This window comes from Microtus pennsylvanicus, chromosome 7, assembly GCF_037038515.1.
Source record: "Microtus pennsylvanicus isolate mMicPen1 chromosome 7, mMicPen1.hap1, whole genome shotgun sequence".
NCBI classification, from domain to species: Eukaryota; Metazoa; Chordata; class Mammalia; order Rodentia; family Cricetidae; genus Microtus; species Microtus pennsylvanicus.
The window spans coordinates 1,911,113-1,930,518 of record NC_134585.1 but is presented as its reverse complement, the minus strand read 5'-3'; the positions used below and the strand labels follow the sequence as shown (position 1 = coordinate 1,930,518).

Genomic DNA, 19,406 nt, shown 5'->3' with positions numbered 1-19,406 from the left:
GTGTAGAGGGGAAGGGTCATAATGATCTTATTTAAGCTCGGGGCATCTACCAGGAATTAAGGAGGGGAGTGTTTGTGCAGGGGCTACCATGTTCTGCATCCGTCCATTAGAGGGCTGTTTTGTGGTCCATGTCTTCTTTGCTGCCCCCCGCAGCCAGGGCCAGCCGCATCTGAGTGGGTCTGGGCAGCGCTCTTGGGGCGGTGCCGGAGTTCGGGGTGGGGGGTGGGCTCTCAGTCCTGGAGGAATGGGCGCGGCCTAGCAGGGCGGAATGGGCGTGGTCTTTGGAGGTCCCTCCCCGTCCCGCTTAGACAATGCCCCGGAGCCGCCAGACCATTGCGCCCCCGCCCCATCGCCGTCTGTGAGCTCGCCTGCCCAGGGAACCCCTCAAAAGCCCAAGCTCCCAGTCTCCCCCGATTGAAGACTCGGGCTCCCATCTTCATCAACTCTCTCCTCTGGGGGTGGGGCCAAGGCCGAAATCACAGCGCTGCGTGAGTGGAAGTGGCCGCTGGTGAGTCTGGAGAGGGGGCTGTCCCCGAACGGTACGGAGAGGCTGGAGTTTGGGGGTGCTGGGTCGGTGCCTGCACCGGACGGAGTGTGCGAATAGCCTGCACTTGAACGAGGAGCTGGGCGGGGTAGACTTTGGTGGAAGATGGACAGGGGTACCGAGTTCGGAAGCCAGGAGTGGTTCCACGCCCCCCGTTTCCCCGCCCTCCGGATTTTGTTTAAGACCTCTCCCAGTCCTCCGGGACTAAGTCTGGTGTATACTGGGTCGCTCGAAGGGCAACGTGACCAGCTAGGGTGGAGAGGGAGGATGCTTAACTCCTTAGAGTCAATTTCTCCGAGTGGCCCCTCTCCTCCTTTCTCCTTCGAGCATTCAGGACTTCCACATCCCAGGCCCCGACTCAATACCCAGCTTCCTTTTCCAGTCCCATAACCTCTGAGGGTCCCCGGCAGGACTTCGGGTCCCTCCTGCTGCGAGCAGCTGAGGGTTAAGGGGGCGGGGCCGCCGCATTTTTGGGGAGTGAGCGCATCCTAGCGGCTGCCAGGAGGGGCGCGGGGCAGGGACCTAGCGGAGCCCCCGAGCAGGGGCAACAGGTGTTTGGGAGATTAAGGATCCAAGTCTTGTTCTCTGGGCGCCTCTTAAAGCAGATCTCTGCTGAAAGGAGGCTGAGCGGGGTCCACAGGGCAAGGAGGTCTGGAGGGGGTGGGGTAGAGTGGGAGGGGCGCCTGGAGATGGCCGGAGGAAGACCCAGGAGCTTTTAACACTCCCCCCCCTTCTCTTCTTTGCACGTCTTTCTCTGCTACCCTCCCCCTTTCTGTCTCTTCTCCCAGACAAGTGAAGTAAAGAGAAAACAGGAATCAGCTTGGCTGGAAGGGGCATCTGTGTGGATGGGATGGGGACGCCGGGGGAGGGGCTGGGTCGCTGTTCCCATGCCCTGATCCGGGGTGTCCCCGAGACCTTGGCATCCGGGGAGGGCGCGGGGGCTGGTCTTCCGGCTCTGGACCTGGCTAAAGCTCAAAGGGAGCATGGAGTACTAGGAGGTAAACTGAGGCAACGACTAGGGCTGCAGCTGCTTGAACTGCCTCCCGAGGAATCACTTCCCCTGGGACCACTGCTTGGTGACACGGCCGTGATCCAAGGAGACACGGCCCTAATCACGCGGCCCTGGAGCCCAGCGCGTAGGCCTGAGGTGAGCGGCAGGGTGCGGGTGTGTTGGAGGACAGAATTACACGCGCGCGGGGTGGGGGTGGCGGTCGTGGGGAGGAGGCTGGATGTCTGGGATTGGCAGGAAATAGGGAGAGAACGGCTCAGCCGGCGCTCTCTTCTCCAAGGTTGATGGAGTCCGTCAAGCCCTCCAGGACTTGGGGCTCAGAATTGTGGAGATGGGGGACGAGAACGCGACGCTGGATGGCACCGACGTCCTCTTCACAGGTGAGGCTACAGATGGTCAGCGCCCCTGGGGACTTGGCACAAGGAAGCAGAGTTTGGGAGATTAGGCGATCTCAGGTCTTGATTCCAAACTCACTCTGGCCTTCAAACCTCCGTGACCTCCCGGATTCAGGCCGGGAGTTTTTCGTAGGGCTCTCCAAGTGGACCAATCACCGAGGAGCTGAGATCGTGGCAGACACGTTCCGGGTGAGGAACCAGAAGTGCTTGGGAAGGGAGCGCTGCCAGTGAGCCAGAGGGCTCGATCTGGGCTCCTTACGCACCCCTAAATCCTTCTGCTCTCTCTAGGACTTCGCTGTCTCTACCGTGCCGGTGTCCGGAGCCTCGCACCTGCGCGGCCTCTGCGGCATGGGGGGACCCCGCACTGTCGTGGCTGGAAGCAGCGAGGCTGCCCAAAAGGCTGTCAGGGTGAGGCGGGGCTGGTCTGGTGGCGAAGGCGTGGCCAACAATGTGGGCGTGACTCAGAGCGGGGGCAGCAGGGAATCTGGCTAGCTCTTGGAATTGCTCTCAGCCCTTGTCCTCACTAAGACGTTTGTCAAACACAAAAGGACACCCTAGTAAACAAGGGGTACGAAAGAGTTGGGGAGGAACTGCAAAAGTAAATGGTAGCTAAAGTGCCTGAGACTTTGAAACCGACAATGTCTGACTCAGCCCGTGTTATATACTTGAAATCTTTATCTCACAAGTGTAACCCTTGTCCCAAGCCTCTGTGTTCGGTCAGACGGACTGAGCTGTGGGGAGCTCAACACCCTCTTCTCTTCCTCTCTCCAGGCAATGGCAGTGCTGACTGATCACCCCTACGCCTCTCTGACCCTCCCCGATGACGCAGCTGCTGACTGTCTATTTCTCCGTCCTGGGTTACCTGGTACCACTCCTTTCCTCCTGCACCGAGGAGGTGGGGACCTGCCCAACAGCCAGGAGGTGAGGGAGGGGAAAACTCCACCAACCAGAGAAAGAAGCCTGTCTTCCCCGGTGGAGGAATGCAGGGAGCCTTTCTGCAGAAGCCTGGGTGGGGTCAGTAGAACTGGCCAGAGGGCAGCCTGGCTCTGGTATCAAAACACCTGCGGTGTCCTCCCCACAGGCTCTGCAGAAGCTCTCTGACGTCACTTTGGTACCAGTATCCTGCTCAGAACTGGAGAAGGCCGGCGCTGGACTCAGTTCCCTCTGTCTGGTGCTCAGCACACGCCCCCACTGCTGAGGGCCTGGGCGTGGGGCTCCAACTGGCCAGGAATAGAGCCGTATAGGGGGTAGAATCAGGTAATAGAGGATGGGCGGTAGGTGGTGGTGGGGAGAGGCCGCAGGACAAGGGAGGGCTTAGTGTGAAACAAAGAATAGGAGCCATTGGGTGAGTCCTCTCTGTCAGAACCAATAAAAGAAAATTGGCCTTTTAGGTAGGGTTGTGGCTGGTGTCTCACTGGGACAAAGGGATGGGGTGGGGCCGAAACCTGAAGCTGGGGTCAGTGCTGGGGAGGAAGACTCTTTTATAAAAACCCTCCTCTTTGTGTGCCCCTGGCTCACTCCCGGCCCTGCCACAGAGCTCAGGTACAAAGAGGGACAAGAGATTGTTGTGGGGAGTATACCCAGGGCAGAAAAGGGGATTCCACGCATGGGTGGGTCGTTTTCTGACTTCACCTAACTGTCCGGTGATTCAGACGCTGGTGTATTACCTGTCCTCCTTTGTTTGATGAAGAACAGTGTTTTCCAGACACACATTTGTTCATGGACTGTGGCTTTCACAGGGATTCAAAAGGGTTCATCTCCTGGTGTCCAGAAACTCATAGTTCCCGATAATTTCTTATTATTTGGCAGATAAGTTATGCTGGGATGATTTTCGGGAGTCGGTTCGGATGAGGAAAATCAGGGGGTTTCTAGAGCCTCAAATTTTGTGCAGGAGTAGGTGAGCATTTGGGATGAGGATTGGAGTCCTAGAAGAGGCTACATTTGAGTGAAATCCTGAGGATAAATAATTATCCCAGTGAGGGAAAAGGAATCCAGAAGATGGAATTTACTTCACTGGGCCAATGAATATTGTAGGGAGAAAATTGTGGAGAATCTAAGGTGGGCACGTGTGCACAGGAAATGACAGATAAGCCTGGTACACAAAGTGCCGCAGCATCTGGACCCAAAGCCTCAGGAGTGGAGCAGCGGTGGCCACTCGGGAGGGCAGAAGGATGAGACGGGACTGGGGGACACCCACGAGACAATGATGAAAGTACATTCTAGTGACGGCACTAGACATGGAGACAGGTACAGGTTTGACAGTGACAGACGCAAGGCCTGCTGTAACTCCAGCACTGAAGGTGGACGCAAGGGGGTCAGGAGTTCAAAGCCAGCCTCTGCTACAGGAGAGCCAATCTTTAAAGGAAAGATGGGGGAGCTAGCTGTCCCTGTGTGGGAGAGGAGTTGGTGTGCCCTGACTCCCAGTTTCTGGCTTGGGCAACTTGCGTTGGTCACAAGAATGCAGAGGAGGGCCCAGGGGATAGCTTGGGAAATGGCTGAGTCAGGTTTGATAGGCCTTGAGTAAAATGCCTGAGGCCAGCTGGACAGGGTGCACTAGGGCTGAGGTCTGGGTTGGAGGGAAGGGGGCTGAGGGTTGGCTAGCTTCCTACAAAAGGAGTAAGGAGGAGAAAAGAGAGAGGCAAACAGACTAGCAGGATGTCTAGAAGAGAGATTGTGGCAACAAAGTAAACCAGGGTTTAGAGAGGGGTGATCTAAGGCCACGTCTGTGAACGCTATCATGCTGGCTAGGACATCCCTGGCAGCCTTACAGACAGCAGCTGCAGCTGCAGCTCGTAAGCACAGGGATGGAGTGAAGCAGGGAAATGAGGCCGGATGTATGCCTGAAGTTCAAAATGCTTGTTTGGAAAAGGAGAGGGAGCAGAGAGGATATCTATTTGGGAGTTAAAACCTAGACAGACAGCTTGATCATCTTTAGATGAAGGAAAGACGTTAAAGGAGAGATGGGAGTGGCTGAAAAAGCCAAATATCTGGGAGACCCACACCGCAGGTTTCCAGACGCAGCCGAGTGCCTCTGTCCATGGTGCCTCCCCCTCCAGCTGAGGAGGTTGTGTAGAGAAGGGAAGCCCCGGATTGAAGGGCGTGGCAAACGAGGGCCTCCTTTTAAACTACAACAGCATAAACAGTGGCGGCATCACCAGGAACCACTGTGGACGTCCGGCGGTGCCTCCCGAGGGCGGAGTGGTCCAGATCAGCATAGTGCAGACTCTGAAGGAGGTAGAGGGGGAAGGCAGATGGTCTCTGCAATTTGACCCCTTAGTTTGGAATCAACCCTTTGCCCCCGTGTGCAGCGGAGACTGTGTAGCAAGTCTGGGCTCTAACCTCCTGCTTAAACCTCCAGAGTCCTGGGATTCCATGGCTGCTCAACTGCAACCTAGCTAGGCTTCTTTTTTTTACCCCCTTTCCTCCAGGATTCTGGCCTGCTGCGTTCCTATCCCCAGGCCCTTACCGGCTCCTGCTCCACGTGGCCTGAGATCTTGGACTCCTGCTCTAAAGGCCGCTGCGGCTCGGCATTTGTGACTGGAGCTGAGTGGGAGGGAGGGACAGAGTTGAAGGGTAAAGAGAAAATGACCAACTTTGTCTGCTCCCGGCAAGGACTCAGACTCAAAAATTCAGGGTTAGGGATTGTTCGGGTAGGAGAGGGGGGTGCAGTTAATCTCACCAAATGTGGGGAGTGGTCGAGGCAAGGGCGGGGGCGGGGACGAGTGCCTGTAAGGAAGTCCTTGGAGAGTCACCAATCTCACCCTGCTGGTTCCCCGGCCGCAGGCGGCGCCAATGAGAACTTTACAAACTGCAGTCTCCGACCAGCAAAACAACTTAGGCTCCTCCGGAACCTGGTCCCGCCCACTCGCTGGGCTTTCGGCCCTTCTAGTTTGGTTCTCGTAGCCTGGGCCGGCTACTCCAGCCTGTAACCTAGCACCCAAGGGCTGAGCCTCTCTCGCTTTCTTCAAACCACCGCCAAGCCTCCCGATACTTCTTGTTCTTTGCTTAGGTTAGGGTTCTCTCCCACTTCTTTCTGTCCCCCACCCCCGCCCTGGTTGGTCACACCCTATGTTAAGCCAGGCTCCGCCTCCAGTGCTCACCTGCGCCGCCACCAGACCAAGCCCGAGACACCCAGTCCCAGCACCAGCCCAACGCCCAGCAGAGCAATCAGGACCTTGGGATACCCGGAACCTGGGGAGATGCGCGAGGCAGGGAGGGATGCCGAGGTCAGGGGTACGACCACGGGGTCCTGCTAGCTCTCCCGCTCTACAAGACTCCCCCCCCCCACATTTGATGCAGGATGTGTATCCAAACTAAGTGCCCCTCGGCACCTGGTCCTCGACCTACCGTGGGTAGATTCTGAAATCTCGCAGTCTGCTTTGTCCCCCAACACTTGAAGCACCGTGCGGCTCTCATTCTCTTGGCGCCCTTTGCAGAAAAAGGTGCCAGAATCCCCGGCGCTCAGCAGGAGCTCCAGCCGCTTGATACCAGTGTCCAGGGACCGCAGGCGGCCAGAGAAGTGTGCGTACACATTTGGGGACGAGGCCCACAGGATCGGACGGCGCCCTTTGGACAGGCCCTTGCACGCAGGGAAACTAGGCGCCCAAGCCCAGCGGGTGGGATCTGAGACCCCTATGCAGGAGAGATTCACCCGGTCCCCAGGGCTGCCCTCCAGAGAAACTAGGGAAGGTGAGGGAAGTGGGTGGTTAGGGCTAGTTTACTAGGCTAGATCTCTCTGCCTCTGTCTTTCTCCCCTTCCCCTCCCCCCACCCCACACCTTCTTTCTGCCCTTCTACCATTCTGGATCTTACACACAGCCCCCTCCACAGGCAACCCTAGCCTGTCTCAGTCTTTCCCGGCCCATCACAGCTCCCCAGGGATGGCCTACCCTCGGGATCCCCCTGGACCTTTGAGAGCAACAGAGGCAGCAGCAGAAGAACCAGGGCCATGGCTAGGATGTGGTAGGCAGAGGCAGGAGTGAATCAGCAGGGAGACCGGAGAGGGAAGCAGAGGGGCAGGGATAGGACTACTGCGAGCAAGGGGCTCAGATAAGAGCGAGCAGGAGGCCGCCAATTCCTGCATCCTTCGAGGAATTCTCACAAACCAACTAGCAGTCTTAAATCTTTCAAAACTCTTTAAAATTTGTGCTCGGGACCTTTTGCATACGCTTTATGTTTTTGTTTTTTGTTTTTTTTTTTGCAAACTAGCATGACCTCCAAGTCTGAGGCTCAGCTTCCTGAGTTCAAATCCTGATTTTGCCACACAGTAGCTGGGTGACGTGAACAGGTCACCTCATCAGGAAAATGGAGATAAAAGCATGCGAGAACCAAATAAATACATCGAGGACGCCCGAAACAACAGATGACACACGGGGATGCTCAGGGCATGACATTATTATTACATCTGCTCTTATCTTAGCTCCTATCTCACCTCTGGGTGCCCACAGTGTTCCTCCCTACCCAAGGTGCTCCTCCCAAACCCAGGGGTGTGAGAGCATCCTGTGGTCCTTCAGGATCCACAGCCTCAGCCCCCCCCCCCCGCTTGCTTCTATGACATCACAGAAACCCTCCATGATGTCACAAGCCTTTATCCCGGGGCTGAGCATCAGTTGGAAGCAGGATGGGGAATGAATCTACATAAATCCAGTCCGTTTCATCAACTTCTACTTGCATGTTCCTGATCAATGCCCCCCACCCCCAGGGACCCAAGTTGACAATCAGCTCGGGCGACAACCCACTGCCCACTTCCTAGGAACCCTGGCAGGAGCTGGCACTGAGGCTGTTTAAGTCACAGAGGCTTTTCTGATGCTCCTTCAGAGCAGTGGGCCCTCCGTGGGTGGTCCTAAAACCAAAATCCAAAATGGAGTTGGCCACTAGTGACACCTGTCCTCTCTCCCATCCCCCTCCCTCACCTCCCCTCCCTACTCAGGCTTGCTTGGACCCTCCCCACCTCTGGTCTTTCTTTCTGGCGAGCTGGGTACAAACAGGGAGGGAGGTACCACAGAGGGCAGAGGCCTGGAAGGGAGGGGCCTTTGGGATTATAAATTCCGAAAAGGCTGCTCAACTCTCAGAACTGGATCCCCGAGAATCCACTGACAGCTTCTGGGGCTGTGGACATTCTCAGCACCCTCACCATGAAACACCTGCTGCTGGTCACCCTGTCTGCCCTGTTCTGCTGCTGGGTCTCAGGTGAGTGCCAGGGGCCCCGGGCCCCACCCCAACCCTACCTGGCTTAGTCTCCCCAGCGCCTCTAGGACCAGATGTCTGAGTAGGATGGGCTCCTTGCTCTCTTTGCTTTTCCTTTCTTTCCTCCTTTTCCTCCATTTCTTTACTTATTTCTCTTTTGTCAGAGTCATGCGTTGTTAGATCCCACTTAGCAGCAGGAACTCCATTTGTCCCTAGTCTACCACTCTGCCCTGGGCTGCTACCCACAATTTCCTGAGACTGAGCTGCAACCCCCAGTCCCCTTATGCAGATGTCTAGAATAAGACCACACCACCTCCTTCTGACTGGTGGACCCAGAGCCAGCCACCAGCCCTCAGAACTCCCTAATAGGCTAATAGGCTGAAAAACGTCCCACTGTGGACAGTCCCCCAACTGCTTCTCCCCTTCTCTTCCCCCCTCCCCCGTTACACTGTGATTGGATGGGACTGTCTCGGTGCTTTTTTTCCCTTTGCTGCTCCTGGCTCTCAGGGTTGAGGTCTGGATCTTGAAACCTGGAGCTTCTCTGATGTATCAGTGTTTTGTTTTGTTTTTGTTTTTCAACTTTTGGCTTGCTGGAACCCTGTCTTTGTGGTGGGTTATTCTCGGACCCTAACATTGTAGCCAAAGCTGCCTTTGAAGCTCTGATCTTCCCGTCTCTACCTCCTAAATCAATGCTGGGTTCACACAAACGTCACAGCTGGCTCTTGATCCGTTATTAAGGAGCCAGCTCTTCATTGCCATCTTCTCCTAGCCCCATCTTCTCCTGGTTCACTCTTCCTACCTGCCATGGCACTGGGTCTCTTATTTCCCACTCCAGTGTGCCCCCTTCCTGGATACTCTCTGGCCAGCCCTATTCCAACACGTAGATCCCCAGGATCCAGGATACCAGCCTTCACTCCCCTTCTGCACTGAGCGGTGTTCTTATAGAAACCCCAGGATCCCACCCCACTCACTCCTCACTGACGTGCGCGACAATGGCTCTCTTCGCTTGTTCCTTCCTGCCTTACATTCCTGCGTCCCCACCAGGGATGCAAAGCCTGGGTGGTTCCAGTGACTGCATACAGCCTTCTCAAGAATCAGAAACACTCCCTGAGCTTTCTAGAGAGAAGATGCCAGAACACTTACCCCTAAAGTGAGCTGGGTTTCCTGGAGGCACACTAGGCTCCTCCATCCGAGCTGACCATTCCTTCATGGAACTTTGCGTGCTCAATCCTGAAGTTGACCAACACAGGAACCTTGACATACCACCCTCTGCCCCCACTCTCCATCTTTGTCAGGAGATAAGACAGTCCAGTGATACGCCTCGCAGATACCATCCCTCCTTCTGTAGGATGACAGCCAGAACAGTTGTAGATAGGATTCCTTCAGGACTGATGCGCCCCAAGCTCTTGGCAGAGGTCCAGCCAATCTAAAGCTGGTCACAGGTGGCTTTCTTACAGCCTCGGTTCCACGCCATCTCTGAGGGCACTGCTGACTCCCACCCCTTGTGATTTCTTCTTTCTATCTCAAGTCCCATCCCCTAACCTCTTCTCAGTTGCCAAACTTTCCCCGTATCCCAGGCATCCCCAGTCCCGAGTTTTTGTTAGTACAATTCTTGACTCATCCCAAACAGGCTGGGTGGAGGAAGGTATTTAGGGTGTGTGGTTTCCACACAGGGAACAAACGCCTCCGCACAACGCCCACTTGGCGCTCACCTGCTCTGTCCCTGTGAACAATGCAGGTCAGAGACACCGGCTGCTCACTGGGCAGTCCTCCACCCTCACCCCTAACTCATCCCCAGGTGAGGTGGCTGAGACAGCCCATCACCTCAGCCTGACTTCTTATCTCTCCAGCTGACACTAGATGTCACTCCTGCTACAAGGTCCCCGTGCTGGGCTGTGTGGATCGCCAGTCCTGTCGTCTGGAGCCAGGCCAAAAATGCCTGACGACAAACGTGTACCTTGGTAATGTCCCCTTTCCTGGGAGGGAGGGACCAAGTGGGAGATACGAGCTGGGACTGAAGCCCATGCAGGGCTAGGGCTGGGAGTTTACAGCAGGGACAGGATGTGGCCAAGGAAGAGTATGTGCCAGGCTCTGACCTGTGTCTACAGACACTGTGTTTGTGAACGCCTGTGACCTGTGTCTACACTGTGTTTGTGAACGCTTGTGACCTGTGTCTACACTGTGTTTGTGAACGCTTGTGACCTGTGTCTACAGACACTGTGTTTGTGAACGCTTGTGACCTGTGTCTACAGACACTGTGTTTGTGAACACTTGTGACCTGTGTCTACAGACACTGTGTTTGTGAACACTTGTGACCTGTGTCTACAGACACTGTGTTTGTGAACACTTGTGACCTGTGTCTACAGACACTGTGTTTGTGAACGCTTGTGACCTGTGTCTACACTGTGTTTGTGAACGCTTGTGACCTGTGTCTACACTGTGTTTGTGAACACTTGTGCCGGCCCCATGACATGGGTGCTGGTGCTGGAGGCAGGGTTGTGGCTCATACTCGGGATGAGTAGAATGAAGAGAGAAAAGGGTGGAGCGGAGCAGCTTTGTGAGGAAGAGGAGCCCATGGACACAGGCAAGCCAGTGCCTACTTCTGACGCCGCCTCTGTTGGCTCCCACCTGTAGGAAAGATGTGGGTTTTCTCTAACCTGCGCTGTGGCACACCGGAGGAGCCCTGTCGAGAGGCTTTCAACCAAACCAACCACAAGCTGGGCCTGAACTACAACACCACCTGCTGTGACCAGGACAACTGCAACAGCCCGGCTCCGAGGCCCACACCTGCGCTGGCCCTGGTCACCCTCGCCTCCGTGGCCGGCCTTGGCCTCTGGCTATTGCACTGAGAGTCACTCCACGGCTGCTCGCTTCCCATCTCTCAGCTGAGTCTTTCTCCCCGTGCCCTTAGAACTCCAGCTCTCCAGAATGTTCTCCCGACCCCTGGCTCCGTTCTTCTGAAGATCATTCCCCTATTGTCCCATTTATTCCATGGGACCGTGCCTAGAGTGGTCTTTTCAGCCGCCCTTCTCAGCTGGCATCCTCCGTTTTATACCAAGTCCTTCCCCACTTACTTGGAGACCCCTCTGTCTCCTTCATGGGCCACTGAAAGGGCCCCCTACCTGGGTGCACACCAGTGTGACCCTGGGATGAGCTCCGGAAGTGCTACCGTCTTGTCTCCAGTGAGTGATCCCAAAGGACCCGCTAACCTCGCTGCATGGGGTTGATTCATCCAAACCTCTGCTCATCTCGGTCCATCTTGAGAAATAAATGTGGGTGTCTGGTAAACTGCGTGTTTATTGTCAGGGGCATGGACAGGTTCATGGGGTGTGGCGGCTTTCCTTTGTGAGCTCAACAACTGCTCAGTAGAGGCAGAATAATCAGGAGTTCAGGACCCTCCTTGGTTAAATAGCAAGTTCAAGGCCAGTATGGGCCGCTTTGATCCTGTCTCGAAAAGCAAGAGGCAAGCGTGGCTCTACACCCTTTTAATCCCAGCACTTGAGAGGCGAAGATCTCTGAGTCTGAGGCCTGTCTGACCTCTACATAGCAAGTTCCAAGAAGGATGAGAGAGAGAGAGAGAGAGAGAGAGAGAGAGAGAGAGAGAGAGAGTTGTGGTGGTGGTGTAGGGCCCCTCTCCCTGGAAATTTCACTCCCAGCCCCACCCTTCGTTCTCCAGGGAGTTTCCCCACAAGACCGGACTGACCAACGGAAGAGCAGGTTTTTCAAGCCTTCCTCCTTTCCGGTACCGAGGGCGACACACAGGCGCTAGTGTTTGGAGAAACAACCCTTATCCTAAATTAAGACTACACCCTGCCAAGAAGCAGGTGCAGCCTAGCTTGAGGGCGCCCCAGAAAGGGCAGAAAAGGTGTTTACAGACAGAGAACTGGCTCTTGCTCCCGTCTAACTGGGTTATTCAGGCGCTTTCCTTTCCCAGGTCAAACAGTCCTGCTGGGAGCCGCTTGGAGAAGGGCAGATGGGGAAAGCAACCTGGACAGCCTGTCATGGCGTCCTGGTAACCCTCCACTCAGCCCAGGGCCCTTCCACTCGGTGACCCCTACGGTGAAGGAAGAGTCTCCCTGGCCTGGTGGCAGGTGCCAGGAGCCGCTGAGGACAGATGTTCTATTGTTTTGAGGGGTGTCATTGGATAGGGTCTGCTGACGGGTCCACTGGTAGACATTAGTGGGAACACTAGAAATCAGCTAACCCACATACTCTCCCTTCAGCCTTTTCAACAGAAGATACAAAGATGCTGGGAGCAGTGGTGCACGCCTTTAATCCCAGCACTCGGGAGGCAGAGGCAGGCGGATCTGTGAGTTCGAGGCCAGCCTGGTCTACAGAGTGAGTTCGAGGCCAGCCAGGGCTACTTAAAGAAACCTTGTCATCAACACAAACAAACAAAAAAATGGGCAGAGTTTACTAGTCAGCTCTAGATCAGTCCACGCATTTTAAAGGCGCATAAAGAGGTGCTTATCTTCTCACCTTAGACGTTCAGCCCCTCAGTCCCGTCCCTAATCTCAATCCCACTATCCGCTCTACAGTCCTGGCAAGAGCCAGACTAGGGTGGTGACAGCTGCAGCCAGGACGCAGAGAGGGGTCACGGAGCTCGCCACAGCGCCGTTGCACAGGTCTCCGAAGCAGCAGTTTTTGTGGGTTGTGAAGGTCACGCCGCCCACCGACTCTATGTCCACTTGATTGCAGTGGTGGGTGGCCACACAGGCTGGGTGGTGCTGACTCAAGACCATGGAGGCTGAGAGAAAGAACGACACTGGGGTGTTGAACTCCTGACTGCAGGACCTGCCTTCCACGGGAGAGCAGATGCAATTTCCAGGGACTTAAAGGGATGCTCTGTCCCTTCAGAAAACACCTGTCTCAAACCAGGGCGTTGGGGCCAACAGGCCCACCTAGGACAGTAATGCTATGGTGTTCCAAGAACCCAGGCTCATCCCCGCCTCAGCCTCAACATGGGAAAATTGCTGTTGAACACAAAAGGGACAGTCTGTAAAACAACGTGTCATTGTGAACAAAGCAAATACAACTAAAGTCAGGCATAGTGATGCATGCCTGTAACACAGGAGGCTGAGGCAGAAGGATTGCCAGGAGTTCAAGACCAACACATTGAGTTGAAGGTAACTCTGGGCTATAAAGTGAGACCCTGTCCCAACAAAAGAGCAGAGATGGGAATGTAGCTCACTTAGGAAAGTGCTTGCCTGGGGTACAAAAGTCCTGGATTTGATCTGTGGAACCAACATAAGCAGAAATGGGTGGCACTCGCTGCGTACAGAAAGGACCAGAAGTTCAAGGTCATCCTTGGATTCATAGCAAGTTCAAAGCCACCCTGGGACATGAAAGATTGTATCCTAAAAATAATTTAAAAATATAGAGCTGGAGAGAGCCCAGTGACTGAGAGCGTTGCCACCCTTGCAGAAGACCTGAGTTCTCATATCAGGCTCACAAGCACCTGCACCTCCAACTTCAGAGAAGCTGACACACTCTTCTGGCCTCTGAGAATGCCCACACGCATGTGACACACACTCAGACAGACACACTCAAACATAAAATAAATCTTTTAATAATAAATTGGGGCTGGGGGAATGGCTCAGTGGTTAAGGGCACTGGCTGCTCTTCCAGAGGAGTCTGTTCAGCTCCCAGGACCCAGTGTGGCTCACAATCACCTATAATTCCAGTTCCAGAGAATTTTACCCCCTCTTCCGTCCTCCAAAGGCATGAGGTACATGCAGAAAAATACTCACGCACATGAAATAAAATTTAAAAATCTAAAAAATAAAATCATTGTAAGTAAGGCGTGGTGGCTCAGAACTTGCATTTATCCTCGGCACTTGGGAAGTGGAAGCAGGCAGATGTTTGTGAGTTCAAGTCTAGCAAAGTCTATGTAGTGAGTTCCAGGTCAGCCGCGACTACACAGATTCTGTCTCCAACCAACCAAGCAACCAATCAACCCCCAGCCAACCAACAAATCAACCAACCAGCCAAGCAAGCAACCAACCAACCAGCCAAGCAACCAACCAACCAACCAAGCAACCAACCAACCAGCCAAGCAACCAACCAACCAGTGAAGTAACCAACCAACTAAGCAAAAATACAAACCAAACAAACAAAATAACTACTTTAAAATGAATAACAAGTCAATGGGGTATTCTGTTTGAGATTGGCCCACTGAATCTAAGTCTAGGTTAATTGGTATCGTTGCTGTCGTTTTCTGACTTTGGCAATGATATAGAATGCTAGCATTTGAAGAAGCTGGGTAGAAACAGGAGCTCTGCATTTCCTTTGTAATTTTCTGTTAAACCAAATGATTTCAAAATAAAATATTATGCGGGCACGCACACACGCACGCACTCACGTATGCACGCACTCACTCATGTATGCGCGCATGGACGTATGTCCCTCCCCAGCTCTTAGCCAGTCCCTGACAAAGTTCGGAGTTTGGCTTAACATTTTGACTCTGGTCTTGGGAGACAGTTTCTTCCCTCGTAAGGACCTATGAGGTTCTTCATGGAAAGTACGGGGAAAGCCAAAGGCAGATGGGCTGCTCAAGGCACAGTGCCAGGAGCCAGTAGGGTTAGACTACCCTGCCACAACAGAGGCGCCATCTGCCCAGAGCCAGACCGAATTTGGAAGGGTGGTAGCCTGCAGGACTGAAGAGGGGGCTGGTTGCAAGCAGAGGGAAGTTGGGGGGGGTGAGAAAGGACTCACGTTGCTTGACTTGTCCAGGGTTGGGTTGGGGTTTGCGGTCCAGGAAGCCGCAGCGCTCACCCTCACCACAGGTGATCACGGTCTGCTTGCAGGAGCTGCTGGGGCCTCCACTGCAGTCATAGCACCGTGTGCGGTGTCCTGGCAGGAAAGAAGAGGTATGTGACCCGGTCCTTAGAGGAGCCCTGGCAGAGAGAAGGACAGGCCTGTGCCAGGGGCTTATGAGCTTCTTCCTTACCCAAGGCAATGCCTAGCAGGGTACAGAGTAGGATCCCAACCAACTGGGGGTTCATCATGTCTGCTTATGCCAGTAGCGCCTCTCCCTCCCGCCCACCCCCCCTCAGGCTCTACTCTGCCCGCCTTATATCCCCCTTGCCTTGAACTTTATAGGGCAATAAAAAGCAAGGAAAGAGTCTCCCCCAGCAGACACCAGGGCCCCAATGGGGACAGGGAGGGGCCCCACGGGTGACTCGGAACAGCGTCTTCTGAAGCCCCAAAGGCTTCCTTTCTCAGCAGCAGATCCAGGGAAGACCCTCCCCCCAAAGGGGGGTCCCTAAGGCCCTTTCATACCCCGCCCAAGGGTCTTCCCCTTTTAATGCCGTATCTGGAGGGTTTGGTTTTGTTCATCCACGTTCCAGATGGGTTGCAGAAGTAGGTTATAAAAACCCAGCCATCTTTGATTATAACCAGCGCTAAATGGATTCTCAAAAATGTAAAACAATGCCGTTCTCTCTGTGCGGTCGGAGGCTAATTATTGTTTTTCACAAAACTATGCTTCCTAACATATAATACGCTTGTTTTTATTTGTTAAATGAATCAAACTATACCTGACTATGTAGCTAGCTGATTGCTGTTGTTTTGGGGACAGGACTGGCTTTGAACTTCTGGTCCTCCTGCCTCAGCGTCTCAAGTGCTGGGATCACAGGCGTGAATCACTATGCCTGGCTCCAATACCAATTTTAAATGCCATATTTATTTTATTGTCTTAAGTTATATATATTTACTGAGCGTGTGTGTGTGTGTGTGTGTGCGTGCACACACATTTGCTTGTGGAGGCAGATTTTTACCCATAACTCAGGCTAGCCTGAAGCTCAGCATGTAGTTCAGGCTAACCTCAAACTTGAGGCAATCCTCTTGTCTCAAGTGTGCTGGGATCACTGGCATGTGCTGGCACTTCTGGCTTCTTGTTTTAATTCTTTTTTATTATTTTTTTTAAGATTTACTTTATGTGAGTGAATGCTTTGCCTACATGTAGATATGAGCCCCGCGTGCATGCCTGGTGCCAGTGGAGGCCAGAAGAGGGCATCCAATCCCTGGACCTGGAGCTACAGGCTGTGAGCCATCATGTGGTGCTGGGACTAGAACCTGGGTCCTCTGCGAGAGCAGCAATGCTCTAAACTGTTGAGCCATCTCTCCAGCCTTCTTTATTTTCTTAACAAAAATGTATTCAGGGCTGGAGAGATCACTCAGTGGATATCTGCTGTCTTTCAGCTCAGCTTCTTTTCCCCGTGCCTACAAGGAACAGCAGTAACCACAGCTTCAGGGGCCCCAGTGTCTTCTCTGGCCTCTGGGCTCCCTCCCTTGCCTGCATATATGCATACCCAGACACATACATGCATACATTGGCCTGCATATATGCATACCCAGACACATACACGCATACATTGGCCTGCTTATATGCATACCCAGACACATACACACATACATTGGCCTGCATATATCCATACCCAGACACATACACGCATACATTGTTAAACATAGCTAGATGTGGTAGTGCAGGCCCAGAGACAGATGGACCTGTGTGAGTTTAAGGCCAATCTGGTTTACAAATCAAGTTTCAGACCACTCAAAAAAACAAAAATAAAATAATGAATTAAATTTATTATTTGTGTGTCCTGCTGAGCGCAGGTTTGTGTGATTGGTCTTCTCTCTCCACCTTCATGTGGTTCCAGGGCTCGCCCTGCGCCCTGGGCTCACACAGCAAACACTCCTGCCTCCTGAACCAGCTCACCAGCCCACTGTAGCTTCTGATATTGTAAATATTGGTGGAATTCGTGTGAGGGAAAGATCTCTGCGACCTTCGGTCCTTTCCAGGGTATAAAGAGGTGCGGAGATGTCTACCACCCTCTTCCTCACCGCAGCCCTGGGGTGAAGTGTTCTTTTGTTGGTACAGGAATTGGAATCCAGGGCTGCCCAGTGGTACAAGCCCTCCAAGGCTGCAAGTAAATACTACAACCCCTGTCCCCACCCAGTCTCCCTAAGGCTCCATTCTCCCAAACTGGAAACCTAACCCATCTTCTTTTTCTCAGAGGAAGGACTTATATCCTTCTAGCCCAGCTCCTGATTAATTCTTTTCTGCAAGGTAGTAAAGTCAGGAGGACTAATTACGGGGTAGCAATGTCGAAGCTTGGTGGGGGGGTGAATCAAAGGGATGTGAGGTGGGGCAGGGCCTCTCGCAGCTGGGCTTTGTGGGTGGGGTGGGGTGTGGGAATGGGTGGGTGGGCTTTGTTGATACCACACTCAAACAGGACTCTAACATCTAGGGCAGGAGAGGGCTCAGAATGTGACCTTGGGAGGCCTACAAGCTCTGAGGGGATAGACAGAAAAACAAAAAGAACCGAGAACAGCTTGAGCTGGAGAGAGGGAGGAGGGAAGGTGACAGACACAACTCTAGGCAGGCAGACAGCGAGGCTGAGTTAGCAAACAATGAGAAAACAGGAGACCCTCAAGGCAAGCAGGAGCAGGAGTGAGAGACCTGGGGGTAGGAAGGGAGAGTTGCTGCATCCACACCCCGGCTCTCTCACTAGGTGTATTTGTTTCCAGATTCCTCCCTGTCTTTGGCCAGGTGTGTTCTGACAGGGGCGCAGATCATATTCTCCCAGACTGCTGAGCCGGTCCTGCCATGGGTCCCTCGGGCGCCTTCCTTGGCATCCTGTTCTTCTCTGGGGCACTGGGTAAGGGTGGACTGGGGAATCCTCAAGGGCAGAGGGCTGGGACAGGCGCTTGTGGATGGAGGGTGGAGAGGGAACTAACAGAGGTGAAGTAGGGAGTTCCTAGGACACCGGAAGGCTGAGGCCAGAGGAGCTGGACGCCCAGGCCAGCATGGGCTGTGTCAAACTGTCTCAAAAGACCAGGGGGAGGGGGAGCATTTGAGAATAACTATCTCTTCCGGCTACACCTTTGAATCTTTGACCCGTCTCTATTCCACCCTTTTTCTCTCACTTAACTTTCGCCTTTCCCCTTCCTGCTCATGGATCAGGCTTTTTGCATCACTCTGTGAGCTTGTTTCTCTTGGCCTCCGTCCCTGTCTGTCTGTCTTGACTACTGTGACCCTCTTTCTTCCGTCTGGCTCTTTGCCTGCCCATGTCTCCCTTTGCTACGTTATATCCCTGTCTTCTTTCATTTTATGGCTCTCCTCTCCCTCTTCTGTGTCTCCCCGAAGTTGACCTCTGCTGACCCAACAGGTCTCACCACTTCGCCAGCCAGAGGACGACTCCAGTGTTACACCTGCAGCTTTGCCAAGCCCTGCAACCCGGTGCTCACAGAGTGCCAGGAGGACGAGGTGTGTGGCATCAGTGTTGGCACCTCAGGTAGGGCTCTGGTCCAATGGCCCTTCTGGGGTGGCTCCTCGCCTGTCTCCCTCCCCCCAGCCCCAGCGTGCCTCCTTTGTCCCACAGATCAGGAGGATGAGGTCATCGAGCGGAAAGGCTGCCTCCCTAAGACCCAGTGCCCTCTGCTGGGCCGTGCCACATACTGGTCACAGCCCTACGCTCTCCGCCACAAGTGCTGTGAGCAGGACCTGTGCAATACGGCAGCCTCGCAGCGACTCCCAAGCCATCCCCACGCCACCCTCCTGCTCCTTGGTGCCATCTTTGCCTGGGCTGCACATATCTTCATCTAGCCTGTGAGCCGTGGCTGTCAACCCAGCACTCCGACGTCACCGTGGACCTGGGGACCCCTGCACAGATGTTTCTGAGGCACACTTGCTCAAGAGTGTGGCTTTGTATAAAGAACCCAACACCTCTGCAGACCCCTCCTAAGACCCGATTTCTACAGCTGGAGTTCCCATCCCAGCATGCCTCGCCCCATAAGAAACCCCTGCTGTCTTTTCTCTAGGTGTCCCGGGTCAGCCACCCTCAAAGAGCTGTGGGTCCCAGGCAAAGGGACAGAAGCCCACTAGTACTGGTGAGGGTGGAGCTCTGTTAGGAAAGAGATAACTTGGTACCTGAGGGTCTCAAGCACGGAAGGCTACCTTGGGGAACTATGAAGAGTATATTTAATAAAAGGGCTATTGATTGGGTAAAGGTGTGGCTCAATGATAGAGTGTCTGCCTACCATACATGAGGACCTGGGTTCAATCCCCTGCACCACCAAGATAGATAGATAGATAGATAGATAGATAGAGGCATAAATAATATGTAAGACTAGTAATAGGGCTGTTGTGGGTCTGGTAATGCTCAATCGTGCGTAGTGGGGGTGCTGATGAAACACATGAAGGCTCCCTTTAAGAAGGAACTCTATAGGGCAGAGTAGCTGTCTCCTGGAATACCAGCACATGTGTA

General features: G+C 53.9%; 5 protein-coding genes across 8 annotated transcripts; 3 read left to right on the top strand and 2 right to left on the bottom strand.

The window, feature by feature from the left end:
- The first annotated feature begins 276 nt into the window (after nucleotides 1–276).
- Ddah2 (DDAH family member 2, ADMA-independent) lies at nucleotides 277–3,338 on the top strand. 2 transcript variants are annotated; one of them, XM_075979431.1, is made up of 7 exons: nucleotides 277–508; nucleotides 1,333–1,691; nucleotides 1,834–1,933; nucleotides 2,064–2,137; nucleotides 2,237–2,356; nucleotides 2,720–2,869; nucleotides 3,030–3,338. In XM_075979431.1, the coding sequence occupies exons 2-7, from the start codon at nucleotides 1,395–1,397 to the stop codon at nucleotides 3,144–3,146; spliced, it is 858 nt and encodes a 285-aa protein (XP_075835546.1). In that variant the 5' UTR covers nucleotides 277–508; nucleotides 1,333–1,394; the 3' UTR covers nucleotides 3,147–3,338. The 2 variants fall into 2 exon arrangements, with proteins under 2 accessions (XP_075835546.1, XP_075835548.1); XM_075979433.1 differs by lacking the exon at nucleotides 277–508 and adding an exon at nucleotides 1,061–1,193.
- A 361-nt stretch (nucleotides 3,339–3,699) lies between these two features.
- On the bottom strand, nucleotides 3,700–6,905 carry Mpig6b (megakaryocyte and platelet inhibitory receptor G6b). 2 transcript variants are annotated; one of them, XM_075978772.1, is made up of 6 exons: nucleotides 6,837–6,905; nucleotides 6,296–6,628; nucleotides 6,049–6,139; nucleotides 5,628–5,674; nucleotides 5,415–5,491; nucleotides 3,700–5,173 (listed from the first exon to the last, which is right to left on the bottom strand). In XM_075978772.1, the coding sequence occupies exons 1-6, from the start codon at nucleotides 6,895–6,897 to the stop codon at nucleotides 5,069–5,071; spliced, it is 714 nt and encodes a 237-aa protein (XP_075834887.1). In that variant the 5' UTR covers nucleotides 6,898–6,905; the 3' UTR covers nucleotides 3,700–5,068. The 2 variants fall into 2 exon arrangements, with proteins under 2 accessions (XP_075834887.1, XP_075834888.1); XM_075978773.1 differs by lacking the exons at nucleotides 5,415–5,491; nucleotides 5,628–5,674.
- Nucleotides 6,906–7,915: 1,010 nt separating this feature from the next.
- On the top strand, nucleotides 7,916–11,399 carry Ly6g6c (lymphocyte antigen 6 family member G6C). The gene is made up of 3 exons (XM_075978771.1): nucleotides 7,916–8,136; nucleotides 9,984–10,094; nucleotides 10,768–11,399. The coding sequence occupies exons 1-3, from the start codon at nucleotides 8,082–8,084 to the stop codon at nucleotides 10,980–10,982; spliced, it is 381 nt and encodes a 126-aa protein (XP_075834886.1). The 5' UTR covers nucleotides 7,916–8,081; the 3' UTR covers nucleotides 10,983–11,399.
- Nucleotides 11,400–12,612: 1,213 nt separating this feature from the next.
- Nucleotides 12,613–15,137, bottom strand: Ly6g6d (lymphocyte antigen 6 family member G6D). Its single transcript, XM_075978770.1, has 3 exons — nucleotides 15,083–15,137; nucleotides 14,848–14,985; nucleotides 12,613–12,880 (listed from the first exon to the last, which is right to left on the bottom strand). The coding sequence occupies exons 1-3, from the start codon at nucleotides 15,135–15,137 to the stop codon at nucleotides 12,666–12,668; spliced, it is 408 nt and encodes a 135-aa protein (XP_075834885.1). The 3' UTR covers nucleotides 12,613–12,665.
- Nucleotides 14,915–19,139, top strand: LOC142853606 (lymphocyte antigen 6G6e-like). Of its 2 annotated transcripts, XM_075978769.1 has the most exons (4): nucleotides 14,915–15,002; nucleotides 17,690–17,798; nucleotides 18,309–18,434; nucleotides 18,522–19,139. In XM_075978769.1, exons 2-4 carry the CDS (start codon nucleotides 17,747–17,749, stop codon nucleotides 18,743–18,745), a joined length of 402 nt encoding a protein of 133 aa, XP_075834884.1. In that variant the 5' UTR covers nucleotides 14,915–15,002; nucleotides 17,690–17,746; the 3' UTR covers nucleotides 18,746–19,139. The 2 variants fall into 2 exon arrangements, with proteins under 2 accessions (XP_075834884.1, XP_075834883.1); XM_075978768.1 differs by lacking the exon at nucleotides 14,915–15,002 and having other exon boundaries at nucleotides 17,365–17,798.
- The last annotated feature ends 267 nt before the right edge of the window (nucleotides 19,140–19,406 follow it).